We start from the raw sequence: 17356 nt of genomic DNA, 5'->3' as shown, positions 1-17356 counted from the left end.
AAACAAATGCTTTCCTTGTTTTGCACAGGCAGAGCTACCAGGAGAACTAAGCGGCACTTATCACTTACATTCACTTATCACCATGATACTTCCAAGTGTACCCCTGCAGGGAAAGGCAATCTCACCAAAAAACAAACCCTCAGTGGCCAAGGCACGGCCTAAGCCTAGAATAAAGCCAGAATCCAGGGCTCAGTCCTCTCTGGGCAATGGATATTTGAATCATGTTTATAGCCCAGAGTTAAATGGAGCCCTCAACTAGCAGCATGATTGATACTAGGAAATGCAAGTATTTATCTTTCATTCATATTCCAAGGAAAGCGGCCTCAGTAGTGGCTTTTCCTTCAGATTCCTGATCCATGAAATCTAGTCAGTCAAGTAAAGCAACTCCCCCATCCCACCCCCCTTTGGGGGAATCTCCCAACTCATTTGCAGCAAATTTGATCTTGATCACTAAATCTCAGAAACACCCACAATCTCAGGTCCACTCCTCAACCAGCCAAACAGGCTATTTTAATCATCAGTTTAGGGAAGAAATGGGACTTTAGCCAGCCCACTCCGGAGTGCTAACAATTAACACAGGCAGGTAATCTGTAGTGAGAGCTATTCATACTCCTGGGGCCAGGCTACTGGTAATTAACCTCCAGAGGGGAAGCAGTAAACAAAAGGAATGTTGGGAGTGGGGGTCTCATTTGTTCTTTTGGAATAATAGATGCTGTAGTGACTTGCCCTTGGGGATGCCTGACAATCCCGAGTAGTCATTGCCCACCCAATCCCCTTAGGGTGACATGATTCCTGTGAAAGGAACATGAGTGGCTTGAGGTGAAACTCGATCACTTGCTTTCCCCAAGCTGGGCAGCAGTGATGCTTCCAACACCCACAAAAGTCAGAAGCACAGCTACCCCCCCAACAATATTCAGCCCCTCCTCCCTCACTTTCATCCTATCCCACCAGGCCCAGGCCAGGCTGTTCCCTAGAAGGCAGGAACTGGAGGTGGCTGGGGACAGAAATGGCATGAGCTCCCCACCCCCCATACCTATTTACCCACTCCACCGAAAGAGCTGGAAGAGATCTCTTCTGGCCTGATCCTTGTTTGTCCCAGTGATAGCCCTGCTTCATTGTTGTACCTGGGGTCCACAATACCTTCCCTCCCACTAGCCCAGCCCCTCCTTATCTGTTATTGACCGAGATGGTCAGGCAGATAATTTTCAGTCATTCGTACCTAGCTTAGGGTCCCTTATCAATGCCAAATCCTCACAGACTCTAGGCTAGATGGAGCCTGAATAACGTTATCTGAGAAAACTGGGCCCCAGAGATTAGGAAGTCTCCTCATATGGGTGATTTGGCAACAAGATGGCGGGTTGGTCCCCATAATCCTAGACTAGAACTGAGGCTTGAGATATTCCCACCCTAGGGAAGCCAGCAAAGTCTACTTTAAAGCTTCAGAGGTTTTTGAAGTTAAACAAATTTTCCATAGAGGTGGTAAGCCTGTTCCACATTACATGTTGAATGGCTAGCTCCCTCCACATCAATATTCACTTCCCATTACATACCTTTCTGACAGCTAGTAAGATTTCCTCTAGCAATTGGGGAAGAAGTAAAAAAAGGCAGATGGAAACAGTAAAATACTCTAAAAGAAAACTATATGAGCCCTGGCCTCATCTCAAAGATCTCATGGATTGGTGGCTAATAACTGGCCAATTATATGAATGTTGAATAAGGCTGGTTACTATACAGAGTGCATTTGGATTAAGCTTTAAGTGGCACTACTTCTGGCCATGTTTTCTATCTGCTGGGGTTAGTTTAGGTTCAAAATCTGGGTGTCCTGGTAAGAGAGAGGGTTTTGCTCTTAGGGTTGCTGACACTGCTCTCAGGGAAGCTACTGGGTCAGCCTTAGTAAGTCTGTGGTTTATTAGGAAAAGCTTTCTGAGGCCTCACAGAAAGGAATCAAGAGGAAAACAGAAAGGGGTGGAGGGGAGAAAAAAAGGGGACTGGTCAATCAGAGCCACAGACAGTTTATCTTTCCAAAATAAGATTAGGAAGAGAAATGAAGAACCCACTGGTATTAAGTAGCAGGAGGCAAAAGTGTCTTCTTGGGTCTGTCATCTGCAATTAAACAGAAAAAGAAGAGTCTACTTACTAATGAAAACATTACCAGTATCATTTGACAAAGGGCTATGATGCCACAGTAAAATGAAGACCTCCTCCTATTGGCCTAAGGTGGCAGCCCACCTGGCTACTCTGACCCATAACCCTTTCCAGGAGAGAGGTACTCTCCAGGATGGTGCCAGGCACATAAAAGTCCAAGAACACCCTTCTACATAACAGCATATACTTCCCCTCAGCTCTCTGATGTGCTTGGGAGAAGAAACCACTTAAATTTTTGGAGGCAAAAATTTTTTTCCTGATTAACTTGAATCCACTCATTATAGATTGTTACAGGATCTGAGGCAGCTTTTCATAAGGATCCTTTCCCTAGAAAACTACTTCTTTCCTTTTATCTCTTTCCCCCTCATTTTATATCTTAAGAGTAATACAGAGCAGTGATTTTTCAGTTGAAGATATATGAAGAATGAATTTCCAAAGAAGAGAAGCATTAGTCTTTAGGTACTAAGGGAGGCAGCTTTTCCTAGGTTCTTTCCTTAGAAGAGCCACACTTGACCAGCAAGTTGCCATGCACATGGCCACCACATATCCTGTGAAATATGTCAGAGTTCAGAGCTCAAGGAGACGATTCATTTGGACTCCTCAATTTGTGCTTTCCTGACACTCCCCAGGCTTTTGTATAGCCTCTCCTTTGGGAGCTAAGAGCCTTTCCACTTTCTTGATTCCATAAATACTGGATAATGTGGTGTTGAACAGCAACAAACTGAGAAGCATCAGTTCTTAAAAGTTAAGGGGTCTTAGCTTTAAACATCTTATACATATATTCTGAAATACAAGAATTAAAAAGCTAATGACCTTTGGCATGAGATAATGATTATGTCCTGGATCCACCATCATCCAAAAAGTTTAATAAAGACCTAGAATTAAGCCACTCCTTTATTTCCCTGGAATAGTGTTGGCTGGGCAAAATAAACCTCAAGGTTAAGTCTGAAAGATTCAAATAGGTTTTGCTGTGGGGTCATCTTCGTTTATGAAAAGGCAAAGATTTTTAATCTCTCCAAGGAGTTATAAGGTCCTGCCATATCAAATGATCAGACAACAGCAACAATACAAGGCCTCTGGGGACAAATAACAACTAAGTGTTCATCTAAAAAACGTATGATTTTTTTGATGAGTGCTAAACTGTATTGCACTGGTAAAGAATTGTAGGGTGATGAAGCACAGCTGTCTGATTAATCTCAGTCCATTAGAGGCATGATGTCTAAAATGCAACTTTGATAAAAATGAAAAAGTGGGCAATGTGTACTGATGTTAAGGAAAACAACTTGGCATGTTAACAGAATTCCAATTTAACCAGCAAATGCCTATTCATTAGCGTGTAAAGCTGTAACTGAGGCTATATACTTAACAACACACACACACACACACACACACACACACACAAAGCTTTAATTGGGTACTATCATCTGAGAGAAAATTGTACTGAAATTGCTTTATGTCCAGTTAAATCCTGTTACCATCTGAAGAGATCGTGAAATAAAATGGAAACACTTACTTGATGAGATAGATTTTCGGTTACTGTGCATTTCCATCTATGGAGTAGAAATATTTCAAAATAAATACATCAAGTTAACAGAAACATACTCTCTATCTCCTATTCCTAACTAAACATGGACCTCTACTGTGATATAAGAATTCTAACCACATTTTAAAAGAGTTTGCAAGTCAGTGACAAAATATTATAACCAAAAGGGGAAAAAAAAACCACTCTCAAAATTCAAGTCTCTAGGCAATTAATTTGGTAAATCTCATGCTCAATGACCATAGGCCTCTCACCAAAAGAAAATTTAAGACATAGCTAAACACTTCAAAATTAGTTCTGACACTAGCAAAGTAAATTGATACCAAGGGCATTTGAATTCAGAAGTTATGCTATAGTGTAAGCATTAAATTAGAAATTGGTGGTTAATGGTTTCCTGGGTATTTGATATATTAGCCACAGTTCTGGGATTAAGAAATTTAAAAGGCTGGGGGGGGGGGGCAAGGATATATATATATATATATTTTAACACTAATAGGATGAAGTAGGAAAAAATGTGGTTTAAGAATTAGAAGATCTAGTTTTAATCCTAATTCTATTTGCAATCTCTTATGTTTTGTACCAAATTGATTTCTCTGGCTCTCAATTTTTTCATCTATAAAATGAAGGCATTGGACATCTGGTCATGTCACTCCCCTGATCAACCTTCAGTGATTTGCTACTCCTTATGGTAAATTAAGTCTAAACTTTTTCAAGTCTGGAATTCAAGATCTTTTCATACGCACTCTGTTTTCAATCTTTCTAGTCCTATTCCCCACTACACTACTCCTCCACTTCAGCTTTCTTGTTACACTAGCCAAGGTGACACAGAGTTTCTGAACAGGTTCCATCCTTTTCCAAGCTTTTGCACAAACCATTCTCTATGCCTGGACCTCTCCCACATTCCACCTCTCATCTTAATCTGCTGAAATCCAATCTCTATCCTTTAAGGGCCGGTTTTTCTATGAAATCTTTTATTTCCCCTAGCCTAAATTCCCTCCTCTAAACTCTTATATTTTATCTTACATCTAAATTTAGACATGTATATCTATCTTATATAATCTTATATCTAAACTCTTATTAACTATTACCTATTATACTCTACTAGTATCAGTTATTTTTGTACTTCTCTCCATCCTACTACACTGTAAACTCCTTGAGGACAGACATGTCCAACTCTGTATCCTCATCAGGGCCAATGCCCATCCTAATTTCTTAATAAGTGCTTTCTGGACAAACAGAGCATTTCAGAAAACTGACTTTTCAAAACTGCCTTATTTTCCCACTTCAGTATCAGAAACATTTCTATTACATCTGGTCCACCAGGCTTCATGATGTAGCTTAAACCTATTTCCTAGACTTTTGCTCTCTTTTGAGATACAGTCTAGCTGGTCGTCCGTGTTCTGCAGATGGAGAACTTTATTACATTAACTGAATGATTTTAGTAAGCATCAATTTTAGCTATAGCTTTCTTCTTTTGTCATCTCTGGTCCTACTGTGCTTTCTCTGGAAGGTTCTCCACAGTCTTTTTTAGTTATGGATTTGAGAACTGGGTTCTTTACCTCAGAATGTGTCTGGGTAGACAGGCATAAAATGAATGGGTTGTCTAAGGGTCCCTCTAATGGTATGGAGTTCAGAGAAGGGTGTACGTAACAAACAGCAGAACCAGGCCCCAGAATAATCAAGGATAACTACCCACACCATGGGGAAAATGACACTTTCAGTTCAGTTCAATATCCTACTTACTGCTTTTCCATGGTAATACATATGGCAGAGACTTGGGAACCCGCATGCCTGAAGCCAGGTTACTCTTATGTTCCACAACTACGTTGTTTGCAGGGCTGCAAAAAGAAAAAGGAGTTTAACTGTTGTGAGATTTAAAATGGTTGAGGTCTTAAACTGTAGTGGTTAAAATAGTGGAAGATATAAATTGTGATAGATATAAGAGAGGGTGAGTAAATTTGACCCCAGAAATATGTTTCACTACAGTGTCTTGGGTTTTAAATCAAATATAAGGTGGTCGCCAGGGAAATATTCCCAATTATTCAAATACCCAAGTCAATTGGGTTTTATAGAGATTTTAATTAACAATACAATGAGTAATCAAAGAAAGAGAGAGAGAGAGTAAGAAAGGAATAAGTATGAAGGGCCTCAAGCCAATATGGCCTAGACCTGAGTCTTAAGAGAGAAATCAGTCAGTTTTTTAACACTCTCCACAAGGTCTGACTAAACAAGGATTCTAGTAACACCAGGCCAACTCCATCTCAGCTGACTTCATCAGAGAGCCTTCCAGCCAGAGACTGTTCCAAAGGGCCTCTCTCCAGAGCCTCCAGAGGGACAGAGTCCCCTTAGAGGAGCTCCAGGGAGACCTCCTTAGAGATTGTCCTCCAAGAGCTTCCCTTCTCCAGAGCCAATCAAGAATCAAGAGATTTTCCCCAAGTGATCCTCATCAGAGATCCTCTAAAAGGATTTCTCCAAAAGGAATATCTTCAAGAGATTCTGCTTTTTCTTATATAGGGGTTTTTCTCCCATGTCACCTCCCCTAAGTCCCTACATCTACCAATCACTGTAGACACTTTCCAAAGGACTGCCCATCTGAATTCCTGCTAAGTCGACCAATCTCCTCAGTAAGTCTGAACCAGTGAAAACACAGCTGAGTCAACTAATCTCATCAAGAGAAAACTTGCCTGACCCTTTTAGGTACCTAGCATCTCATTGTATCAATTCTAAAAACAGGCCTGGCTCAAAGAACTCCTTGCCCCACCATAAGCATGGATCCAAGTACTTTCTTTGTTTAGCAAGGAGTTTTCTGCCCTAAAGCAGTCTTAAGTAAGGTTGGAGTAGAGGTCCTCCCATTTCTGATCCTGGTGAGTTCTCACATCAAAATGGGGAATGTTTCTCAGTAGGGAATTTGTTCCAATTAAGAATTCCCTGATGGGGAAATTTTTAACATTCACAAGTCTAAGAGATTTTAAGGTTTACACTGTCCTGGTAAATTGGGGTCATGTGAGGATTAACTTTCAATATCTCAGATAAGAGAACATACAGGGCCAATCAGAAAACAACCCACACAGAACTGAAATGTAAAAACATTTCTATCGAAACAGGTCTTCCTGATTGATTCCAGAATGATTACCCCTCCTCTGAATGGCTCAATGTTCTGTACCAGCATTCAGGCAACTCTAGCCATTTTCACTGTCCAATATGTTAACTGAAATTGAGATAAACAGGGATGCCATCTACTGTTCAAATTCATGATGGGCCCATCAAATCACTCACTGACTGACCATAAAAGACAAAGAAAAAGGTCAAGATGTCTAAGTCCAAGGTAGTGAGCCTCATAAAACTATAAAATAGGATAAAAGCTGTTCTAATGGAATTTATTATTTAAATCTACATGATTTTTACTTCCATGAACTTACAAAACAGTGGACACACAGCATAGTTACTATTGACTTTGGAGGCTAGGAATCAGAAGTCTCAACAGTTCGTTTGGAAAAAGAGAAAAGCACAAATGGGAAATTTTCCCGGAGGATACTAGCCACTCATTTTCCATTCCCAAATTCTCCCTTGGGTTTGCTACTTAAGTTTCTAGCCTTGATAAAGTATTTCAAGAATAGAGTGAAATGCATCTTATTACTTTTAAGTTAGAAATAAAACTAGTGAAGAGACAGATCTCTTCCCTTTAGGAATTTTTAACATCTCCCAACCCGGAAAGTCCAATACTTTAGAAAAAAACTTTAATCTTTATTTGTCAACCCAAAGGAAAAAATAACTATCAAATCTGGAAAACTGGGGATTTAAAAAGACTATTTATAAAATATATCAGGAAAAACCAAGTAGTAAAACTGTGTGGTTTACCAATGTTACATAATGTCCTGACCCCCCCCCCCCCCCCCAAGAACAGGTCAGATTGCACTTTATAGAGTATGGAGCCATCAAGGCCATTACAGAGACAGCCAGACAACCAGGGGGCGACTTAACCAAATATTCAGTGTGAAGGAGGCGCATAAGAAGTCACCAGTTTCCTTACCTGTTATTGCCACTGCAGTTAGCAGTGCCCCAGACGAAGGTAGTGCTGGACTGCTCCCACAAATCTGCCAAGGGAAGCAAAACACAGCTTGTGACACTTATTTAGGAAGGCACCAGTGTGAGCCAGCAGGCAGAAGCTGTGAAATGGGGAATCAAGCGCCTGAGTTTAAAGAAGGGAGTAAAAATTGATCAAGTGTTCTGACTAAGTGACAGTGTAGCAGGAATTTAATTGAAAGATATAAACGCACATAGCATAAATAATAATAAATGTGTCTATTAACAACTAAACACAGATGGTGCAACACAATTTATGGAAAAAACAGATGTGAGGAAGGGTTTTTTTTCCACCAAGAGATGGGCTGTTCCACGTGTTTACCACGCAATACAACAGCACTCATTCTAGGGCCCAATAAAAATTATCAGGCATCTTAAACAATATGGCATGTCCTTAAAAGAGGGAAATCTTCATTCTGTGCTTATCAGTTTGACTATGGAGAAGCTATGTAAAGAGAAAAAAGTAATGGTACCTAACCTTTATCCCAGTCTTCATCACAAGGAGGGCATTGCCATGTGTTCACAGTCAGAGCCTCGCATCTGTAGTTCCTGGACTGGCTGACTGCAAAACAATAGATTCCTACATGAGCACGGGGCACTGCCAAGTTATATTGCTTCAAGGGGTTAGTAGGCAGGGCAGCCAAATGCTTCTTTGTTTTTGAAAGACAGACAAATCTAAACAAAGGGACCTTATCTCTTCTCTCATGGTACCCCATGGGGATTGGGGGGTGGTGGCCAAGGAGAGAACCAGAACACAGAAAGTCAAACATAATATTAATGGCAATAATATGAGATTTTTATTTTTAAGATAAATTGTTAGTAAAAATAGGTTGTTCAGAAGAGAAAGGGGCCTGACAAATACAGCATGACAGGCTATCCTTGCTAGGAGATAAAATCTCATAAACAGAAAAGTAATGACCTTTTGGAATGGAAAGACCAAAAAAAAAATCAAACTAATCATGTGGTATATCAATTTTCCAGGTGCCAGGTCCCAATATCAAAGCACCTTAAGCTGCTGATCCTTACCAACATCCTGTTCAATGCAGCTTTTGTCATCGCAGCTGGAGATGTGGTGGCTGATTTCAGCCCGGGGAACTTGGTGACGAGCGTTGAAGGGACACGTAGCCAATTTGTTTGCAACATCAGGGTGGTTCTATAGAGGCAAAAATCAAGAAGTCTGTTGTTCCTTAGCCCTCTGATGAGGGCTTGGCTTAGCTTTATTCTACAAATGCTTTATAAATTTTTTTCTGAGTCGGTGGCTTAACTAGGGTAAAAATCCTTAGCAGAAAATCAAAACAGTGATTACTTACAATTCATAGATGTTTTGGATTTTACCTAATTAATCCTCACAAACTCCCCACAATTTAAGTATAATTATATTCATTGTAGATAGAGCTTCAGGACTCTGAGGAGGGTTGAAGTGGCTTTTATCAACAAAGACAAGTCAACACAGAACTGACTATTTGAATAGGATTCTCAATCCCCATGTTTAAATTTCAAGGTCACTTTTTCCAGGAGAGGAGGATTCAACCTGAAATTGAATACAAATCTCTGAACATCAGATTGCTGATCTTTAGGATCAATGGCCATAGTCAAAAACATGCATAGCCTAGGCTGCAGCAGAGCCTTCACTAAAGTAGATACTGGAAGGCTGGAGAAGCAGCTGGGAAGGAGCTCAAGTAGCTGCAGCAGAGGGCTGTTCAGGTTTAACACAATAAAGCACATCTCAAGACATGAGTCCTGGGATAAGGGTCTGAACAATCTGACCTTTACTGCAACCTTAGGAAGAGTTATGAAAAGAGAACTGGTGACCAGTTCTTGAAATACAGTGTCAGTGATGTCATTCTACCCAAATCCTAGCATCAAAACAAAGACAAATGAGGAACAAAAGAAATTCAGTTTGGCTGCTAACACAGGCTTGAGATGGCAAGAAATAGGAAGGGAAAAGCACAAAGGAGGAGTTGTGAGAAGAAGGGAACAAAGACACATGGGGACACCAATCTGGGTGGGTGGAAGAGCTAGAGTTGCTTCCTTCCAGTGGAAAGGAAGGCATAGCTGTGACTTCCAGGAACCATCTATTACTTCCCCACCATCAGAAGTGTCCAAGGGCCAAGGGAAGGAAAAGGGTCTAGACCGCTGCCACCTGTAGACTCAAGTAGCCTCAAGAGCTGATGGTCACAGAACAGGTCAAGGATTTTGCTCAAGAGTAGTCTCTAGAGGGGAAGAGGATTTAATCAACCACTTCTTTATTAAGAATCCATTATGAACTTGAGAAACTGGGCCCTTGCCTTCCAGTTGGTGATTAATATTAAATTTATTGCTGAGTAAGTCGAATGAACATAAACACTTCCACAGCATTACACCTGGTAGAACTTTCTTGTCTCAGGTGTTTGAATTTCAACAACAATGACAGTGTCTTTAGTAATATACCACCAATGAGGTTAACCCTAGCTACTCTAATTCAAGAAAGAAAGCTTGGCAAGGTATTTTCTAAAGATGCTTACTGCTCAAGTTTCATGAAGCAGTGATTTTTGGAGAATAATCTTTTCCTGAGACTGAACTAGAAATTAAATTTTAGTCAGATAGCCAAATTTAAATAAAGTTATAAATCTTTAACTAAAAAATACAAAAAACTTCTAATAGTGCTTGACCCTTACATTCCAAAACTATGAATAGATTAAATTCATAAAGGAGGAGGGTTTTTTCCTATTGCTTGCAAAGATTTGTGTTTTCTATCTTCTATCAATAAAGGTGAAAAGCATCACTTTTCTAGAGTTGTTCCTGACATCTCCAAACAATCAAAAATAATCTGATATACCTAGAGGAAAAGAAAGTCCCTCCTATAAATGTTGTGACAATTTAGAGAAAGATTTATCAAGCAATAATCAGGCAGTCCACTAAAAATTGTGCACTAAATGATCTGATTTTTACTTTTTAAAAAGGGATAAGTTAGGACAACACTAAAGGTCAAGTGATGGAAACAATACCCTACCTTTCTGCATTTGATCAGATGATAAGGGAACCTGCAGGCCCTGATCTGATGGTTTTTATCATATGGGCATTGTATCAGCTTCTCTGGATCCAAAGAATCAACTGCAAAAGAGAAAAACACAATGAATACAAAGGAAAATGGCACATGGAAAACTGCAATTCATGAAGCAGGCTGGATTTTCAAGGGATCAGCAAGGTTTAATCATTGCAAACATTTTCTATTTTTCAGTTTATAAGACAATCTAAAAAAAACAACCAAGGTATCTAAAAAAGTGACTATCTTTTAAAATGGAATCACAGCTCAATGCAGACAAAAAGATGTCAGAGAATCTTAATGAGCCTAGCAGAACCATACATACACCCTGAATTGTTCATTCCTCTTTGATTTTATGCATAACTGCAGATGTTAGTGGTTTACTTGTAGGCTATAAAAGCAAATGGTTAAATGAAACCTTTTCTTTTTGAGAAAAAGGAATGCAGGGTTCAGTCCTATAGTACTTAGTCTAGGCAGGTATCTTATATATGTTTAACAAACAATATGAGAATGTTCCTTTGGATCTGCTTCTTCTATAGGTTCTCAAGAAGAGCTCCTAATCTTAGCTACTTGTTTGTTCACCCAAAAACCATTTATTAAGCGCACAATTTATTATGTGGAAGGTACTGTACAGAGTACAACTTGTTCCCTGCTCTCAAGGCATTTAAAAGAATTTAGTAAATATACAATCTAGTTATTACTCAAATGAAAGCAGAAACTAAATCAGAAAGGCATCTTCATTGTTCATGTTTTAGAATAATTACTTTATCTGACCTAACACAGAGGGGACTGTATTAATTTCTCTAAATCCAAAGAATCTAGTTGAAATCAGTCTTATAAAAGATCAGTGACAGAGGTACAAGATTTTAACTTCCTCAGGCTCTAAGTGATGTGGTCAGTTACTACAAGTGTGTACACACACACACACATTTTTTTCCAGAGACCTTTAAGTCTGGTTTAGAATGTAAAAACAACCCCCAGTATATCATAAGATGCCCACGAAAGAATACCAAGGAAAATTTTAACCTGGAGCAGAGAATACTCAAGGAGACATGTGATAGTGGTCTTCAATTACCTTAAAGAGACATCATATGGGGAGGGATTGGACCTGTTTGGCACCCAAAGAATAGGAGAGATCAGTAGAGGTTGACAAGAGGCAAATTTAAGGATTAGTCAGAAGAAATTTCCTAACAATTACACAGCTGATCCAAAGTAGAATAGGTGGTTTTGAGGATTAGTGGGTTCCCCTCTTTGAAAGATCTTTAAGAAGAGGCTGGGCCAATTATTAGGTATGACTCTGAAAGGAATGAATTTGATTTGATGAATTCTGAGGTCTCTCAACCTTCAAATTCTGTGAAGACATCCAGGATTTGTCCCAAATGTGGAAAGGGGAGAAGTGAAAAGGTTAAATTTATTCTTCATGGATTATAATAACCTAACAACATGCCCTTACTGCCACTGAAGGTTTGATAACAGTGAAAAAAGATAAACCATTCACAATGAAGTTTATAAGCCAGGGGACAGCTATGGAAATCAGGAGTCAGTAGAGAATTGAAGCCGACAGTTTCACTGGAAGAGTGGTAAACATGGAATAAATTGCTAACCATGATCATGATGCAAATGAGCCAGAGAGGAGACTTGAAGGACAGAGAGAGCAGAGAGGAGTGGAAGTCTTAGAGGACAGAGGCTTATTATGCCTACCAACCTTTTCTTGATCGGCAGTCTCTGAGTCTAATGTTCCAGGACATCAAGGGAGAGTTTACAGATGTAAATTCTGATTAGTTTCCCCTCATTTGCTCTGTTCCATAACTAGTAAATGTTAGACCATGTCACTAGCCCACAGAATGGATGTCATCTTATGATTCATGCCCATACAGCTGCATACGTCAGAGCTGACAGAATGACAGTTTTCTGCTATTATGTTTTGCTTCTGTTAACTTATGTAATCTCCAATCTGCTCTTCATGGCCTTTTGGGCGAAGGACTAAATAGGGATATCTTAGCAGGGTAACCTCCATTGTAAAACTTTGCTCAGAGGCACTCACTTTGATGTTTCTCAGACTTGGGCAATATGCCAAAGTGAATGGTGAAGAAATGGAACATGAAGGAGACTTCAAAGACAAATGCATTATTAGTCATGGCAGTCCCAAAGATACTCCTATTTGAGATTAAGAGATTTAATTCTTTGTCACTCTGGTAAAATATCTATTGCTCCCAATATTCTTATCTTCTCATTTCTAGGCCTTTGTATAGGCTGTGTCCTCTATGTCTGCAACAATTCTGACTTATGCCTATCAGAAAGAATCCCTAAGCTTCAGACATTTCCTAGCTGTGTGACCCTGGGCAAGTCACTTAACTCCCATTGCCTGGTCCTTACCACTCTTCTGCCTTGGAACCAACACAAAGTATTGATTCCAAGATGGAAGGCAAGGGTTAAAAAAAAAAAAAGAATCCCTAATTTCCTTCAAAACTTAGCTAAAATATCACCACCTCTGTGAAACCTTTCCCGATCTCTTTTGTTGCTAGTGCTTCCTACCCAATTACCTCATATTTAAGTATTTTGTACATACTGATATATGTACAATATTATCTCTTCCAATGGAGTGCACACTCCCCAAAGGCCAGACCTTTCTTTTTTGCCTTTGTGTCCCACAACTTAGGGCAGTGCCTTTATCACTGTTTAATAAGTGCTTACTGACTGAACATTTGAAAAATATACATCCTGTGAAGAGGCATCTTTACATCAGAAAATAACCAGTAGTAGGATAAAGTAACAGACACTGTCTAGAAGAGTTACATGGGAAAGGTTGTTTAAAACAAACAAACCAAAAAATCCAGGTGGCAATGAATCTGCAGGAATTTTTGAAATGTAAATAAGTTTCTTAAAAGTTGCTTATGGATCCACTGAAGGAGTCCCAAGGGTAACAATTCTACATAGTCAATAAGAGCAATTTCTACCTCATTTTAGACTTTTTAATCTATTAATTATCAACTTAACATCACTGTTCCTTATTTTAGAGATATGACTTTCACTCCTTAAGAACAATTTTCCAGTTAGATGGGGATTCTAAGTATGTACAATACATTTCTCTATCTTGGATGACATTAAGATAAGGTACGATGTTTATTTAAACAAAAGTTAAAACTAGCTCTGTCAACTTTGCCAGTGTGACTCTGAGCAAATCTAGGTCAGTAGTGTCAAATTCCAACAGAAATGGTTAACTGCCAACTGGATTTAGAAAACCAGAAATTAACATCATCTATGCTGGATTGTATTTTTGTTTTGCTAAACATTTCCCAATTACCATTTTAAGCTGTGAGTTGGACACTTCTTGAACTAGCCATCTTTACGGCTCTTTCAAGTTCTAAAATGCTTTCATTCTAGATACCAGATTCCCTTTGGTTCCCTGACGGCCCCAAGTCTGTTGAATTATAAGATTCTATCCAAGAATTCTATAGTCTTATGGCTTCATTGAACTTTAGCCTCAGTTACCTTATACTCTTATAAGCTTTGTAAATAGAAGGGCTCAGTGATTATTTTACCTATGGTCCAGTTGGGAAAACTGAATTCCAGAAAGGTTAAGTGACTAGAACCCTGAATTAGTGGAGAACTAAACCACGTCTCCTGATTTTTCTATTTCTTTTGACTTCAAATATCCCTTTTGGACAAAATTTAAAATGCCTTTATTTCAAATGTGAGTACTTCTAAATATCATTATGGCAGTAGTAATTTTACCAGGCTTCCCCCTGTGAATTGCCAACCTGCCCCAAGCACCTAGAAGGAACTTCTTTGCTATCCTTTTCAGCACTTACAGCAAGCTAGAAGTCTTGGTCAGTCAGAAAGAATTACAAGGTCTTTCTTTTCTAAGAGCAAGCAGAGATCTATTTATCAGTAAGGACATACCATAATTGTCTTCCATGTCTGCAGTGAAAAGGAGGCAGACCCAAGTGCTCTCTCAAAGCTGTGATTCAGGGAACCAGAAATGGCATCCACCAAAAGGCTCCAACTCAAAGAAACGGAGTCAACTGAAATTAAAATCAGATTTAACTTGGGCACAAGCAAAAGAACAAAAACCCCTCATCAAATCCCTTGAATATGTGCAACCCTTTTCGGCTTGTTTTTTAAACAAAGAACTTATATAACTCAGCCAGGTTCACATTCACTGCAATAAGCAGATTTTCAGGCCCTCCAACAGTTAAGGAAAATGGAAGATGACAACCAATTCAAATTGTATTCAGGTGATAAACTGGCAGGCTTATTTTACTGTTATGACAACTACCTGTCCCTCTTTACCATCTTGAGTTTTGAAATGCTGCTTAAAGGTAATAAAAACAAAAACAGAAGAGTACCATGTTATTTAAACACCTGATTATAAAAACACAGGAATAAACATGTTTTTAAAGTCCCTGCTCAACTTCTTAAAAAGGGGGTAGGAAGAAGGAAAGAAATGTGCTCCTTTTTTGATTGGAAACTACAAGACACCAGTTCCAGGCAGTAGATTCTCAGTCAGCCCCCTGAATTCATCCAGAGCCGTCTTCCTTGAACACTGAAGGGGCAAAATCAGTCACTGAATGATTTCAGCGACCTGCTCTTTCACCCACACTCTACAGGAGCTTCTCCCAGCCACCCTCACCCCCCACCTCATGCAGAGCTTAACGGTGGTGATATTTAAGTTCCTCCAGGTAACAATCATTCTCTTTTTTTGCTCAACAGGAATACTTCTGGGTAAGACGACTCGAGAGGGCTGTCCATTTCCTAGATGATATCACCAGATGTGAGACGATTTGTAACAGATACCTCAAAGGGGCAGAAAATGAAGTATGACTGGTGTCTGAGTCCTCTTCCATCTGAGGAGATGTCTCATTAGTGGGTATTGTGATGAAATATGCTTATCGTTGAGGGGTTGGGGGGGAGAGAGAGAGAAACAAAAACTACTTCTAAGTCATACAGCAGCACCCCTGCCCAAGTGCTGGCTTGGATTAACAGCTCCTCTTCTCTAGGGAACTGTCTCCCCCCACCCCGGGTAACCCTCCCCCCGTTCTGTGACATAACAGTCCTGGAACGCCCTGTTGGAAAACACAAATGGCCCGCTGGAACCCTCGGAGCGTAACCGTTCTAGAGCTGATTGGTTAATTACACTCACTCAGGGAGGAGGCTCCCCCTCCCCCCGGAAATTCTGATCAGTCCGGGGGGGGGGGGGGGCAGGGGAGATTCCTGTGGGGCTTCTCGATACCATTCTAGCTTTGAAACAAACTCAATTAAGAGGCTGGCTCTGGCCGGAGAGGTCCTCCAAGTTGTTGTTTTTTAAAAGTGGGGGGTGGGGAACAGAATCGAAAAAGCCACAAAGGCGCCTGGGGGCTCCTAGGTGCGAGTAGTCCGGTTTTTGACAGAAGAGAACACAGGGTTAGGGGAGAAAAAAGCCAAACCAGTTCCCTCGGGGGTCGACCACGGTTTGGCTGGACTTTGGGGTTAAAGGTGCGAAAAGTTGTAAAAGGGGTCCGGGGGAACCTCCCAATCCCACACCATCACCTCTGACAACGCGGTTTATCACCTTTGTGCCCGTGCCCTCGCCCCCCGCTTTTTCTCCGCCTCCCACCCTACCTCCCTCGCACGAGTTTGGGGGGCTGGGCGGCAGCGACCCCTTGGGGGTTTCTTCCCTTTAAAAGAGAAAGGTCCCGGGAGAGCTGAACCCAGCGGGGGCCGGGCGGCCAGAGGGAGGCGGCGGGAGGACGCCCCGGGGCGAAGGCGGGCACCCAGGGGCTGAGCGCGCCCCCCACGGTCGTCGCTGTCGACGGCGGCGGCGCCAGCGGGAAAAGGGCGGGAGAGAGAAGCGAGGCGCTCCAGAACGAGGCACATGGAGGCAGGGTTTGGAGGAGGGACCTGGGTCTGGGCAGGACAGGGGCCACTCGAGAGGAGTGTCCCCGGGAGCGGGGAAGGGGAGTTCTTGCCATGGGAAAGGGGGTTAAAGCGGAGCCCGCTCCAGGCGCATGACCGCACCCTACCTCAGAGCCCAGCCGCACTGCCAGCTCCCAGTTGTGGTAGCCGCACCTCAGCTCCCAGGCAACGCCCACTTCCGGCCTCTGGCGTTAGGGCGGAGCCCACTTCCGGTGGCAGGCTGGCTCCCCGTCCCCGCCCCCCTTCCCTAGGCTCCCAGTGAAGCTTAGAGCGAGGCTCTCGGCCCCCTCCCCCACTCTTGGCCCGAGAACCCAGAAAGAGGCACCATTGTTAGCTTGTCCTTTGTTCTGGAACGTTCTGGTGAGGCGAGGAGGGGGCTGCTTATGATTTGGGAGGGAAAATGGCGCTTTCTCGGCTCCGGGGTCTTGGGAGGTGAGGAGGAGCCAGGAGAGAACGGGAAAGGGGGTTTGGGAGGAAAAAAGAAAGAAGGAAAAAGAAGGTTAGTCGGAAGGAAAGGTGAGAAGGAGAGGAGAAAGAAAAAGTATGGAAAAAAGAAAAGTGTTAAAGGATAAAGCAAAGGGAACAAAGGGAAAAGAGAAAAGGGGAAAAATTAGTGAGAGGAGAGAAAAAAGTAGAAGGGAAGGGAAAAGTGGAGAAGGAAAAGGTGA

The 17356-nt window shown here is 41.3% G+C and overlaps 1 protein-coding gene across 5 annotated transcripts; it reads right to left on the bottom strand.

Moving 5' to 3' along the window:
* Positions 1–1996: 1996 nt before the first annotated feature.
* Positions 1997–16950, bottom strand: GTSF1 (gametocyte specific factor 1). Of its 5 annotated transcripts, none has more exons than XM_056797991.1 (9): positions 16796–16950; positions 14697–14818; positions 10761–10861; positions 8795–8921; positions 8247–8330; positions 7716–7779; positions 5429–5523; positions 3659–3695; positions 1997–2129 (listed from the first exon to the last, which is right to left on the bottom strand). In XM_056797991.1, the coding sequence occupies exons 2-8, from the start codon at positions 14710–14712 to the stop codon at positions 3679–3681; spliced, it is 504 nt and encodes a 167-aa protein (XP_056653969.1). In that variant the 5' UTR covers positions 14713–14818; positions 16796–16950; the 3' UTR covers positions 1997–2129; positions 3659–3678. The 5 variants fall into 5 exon arrangements, with proteins under 5 accessions (XP_056653969.1, XP_001380321.2, XP_007506456.1 ...); XM_001380284.5 differs by having other exon boundaries at positions 1997–2103; XM_007506394.3 differs by lacking the exon at positions 16796–16950 and adding an exon at positions 15591–15804 and having other exon boundaries at positions 1997–2103.
* Positions 16951–17356: the final 406 nt, after the last annotated feature.

The sequence above is a fragment of the Monodelphis domestica genome, chromosome 5, assembly GCF_027887165.1.
Source record: "Monodelphis domestica isolate mMonDom1 chromosome 5, mMonDom1.pri, whole genome shotgun sequence".
Lineage (NCBI taxonomy): Eukaryota > Metazoa > Chordata > Mammalia > Didelphimorphia > Didelphidae > Monodelphis > Monodelphis domestica.
This window is presented reverse-complemented; position numbering and strand designations above follow the sequence as displayed.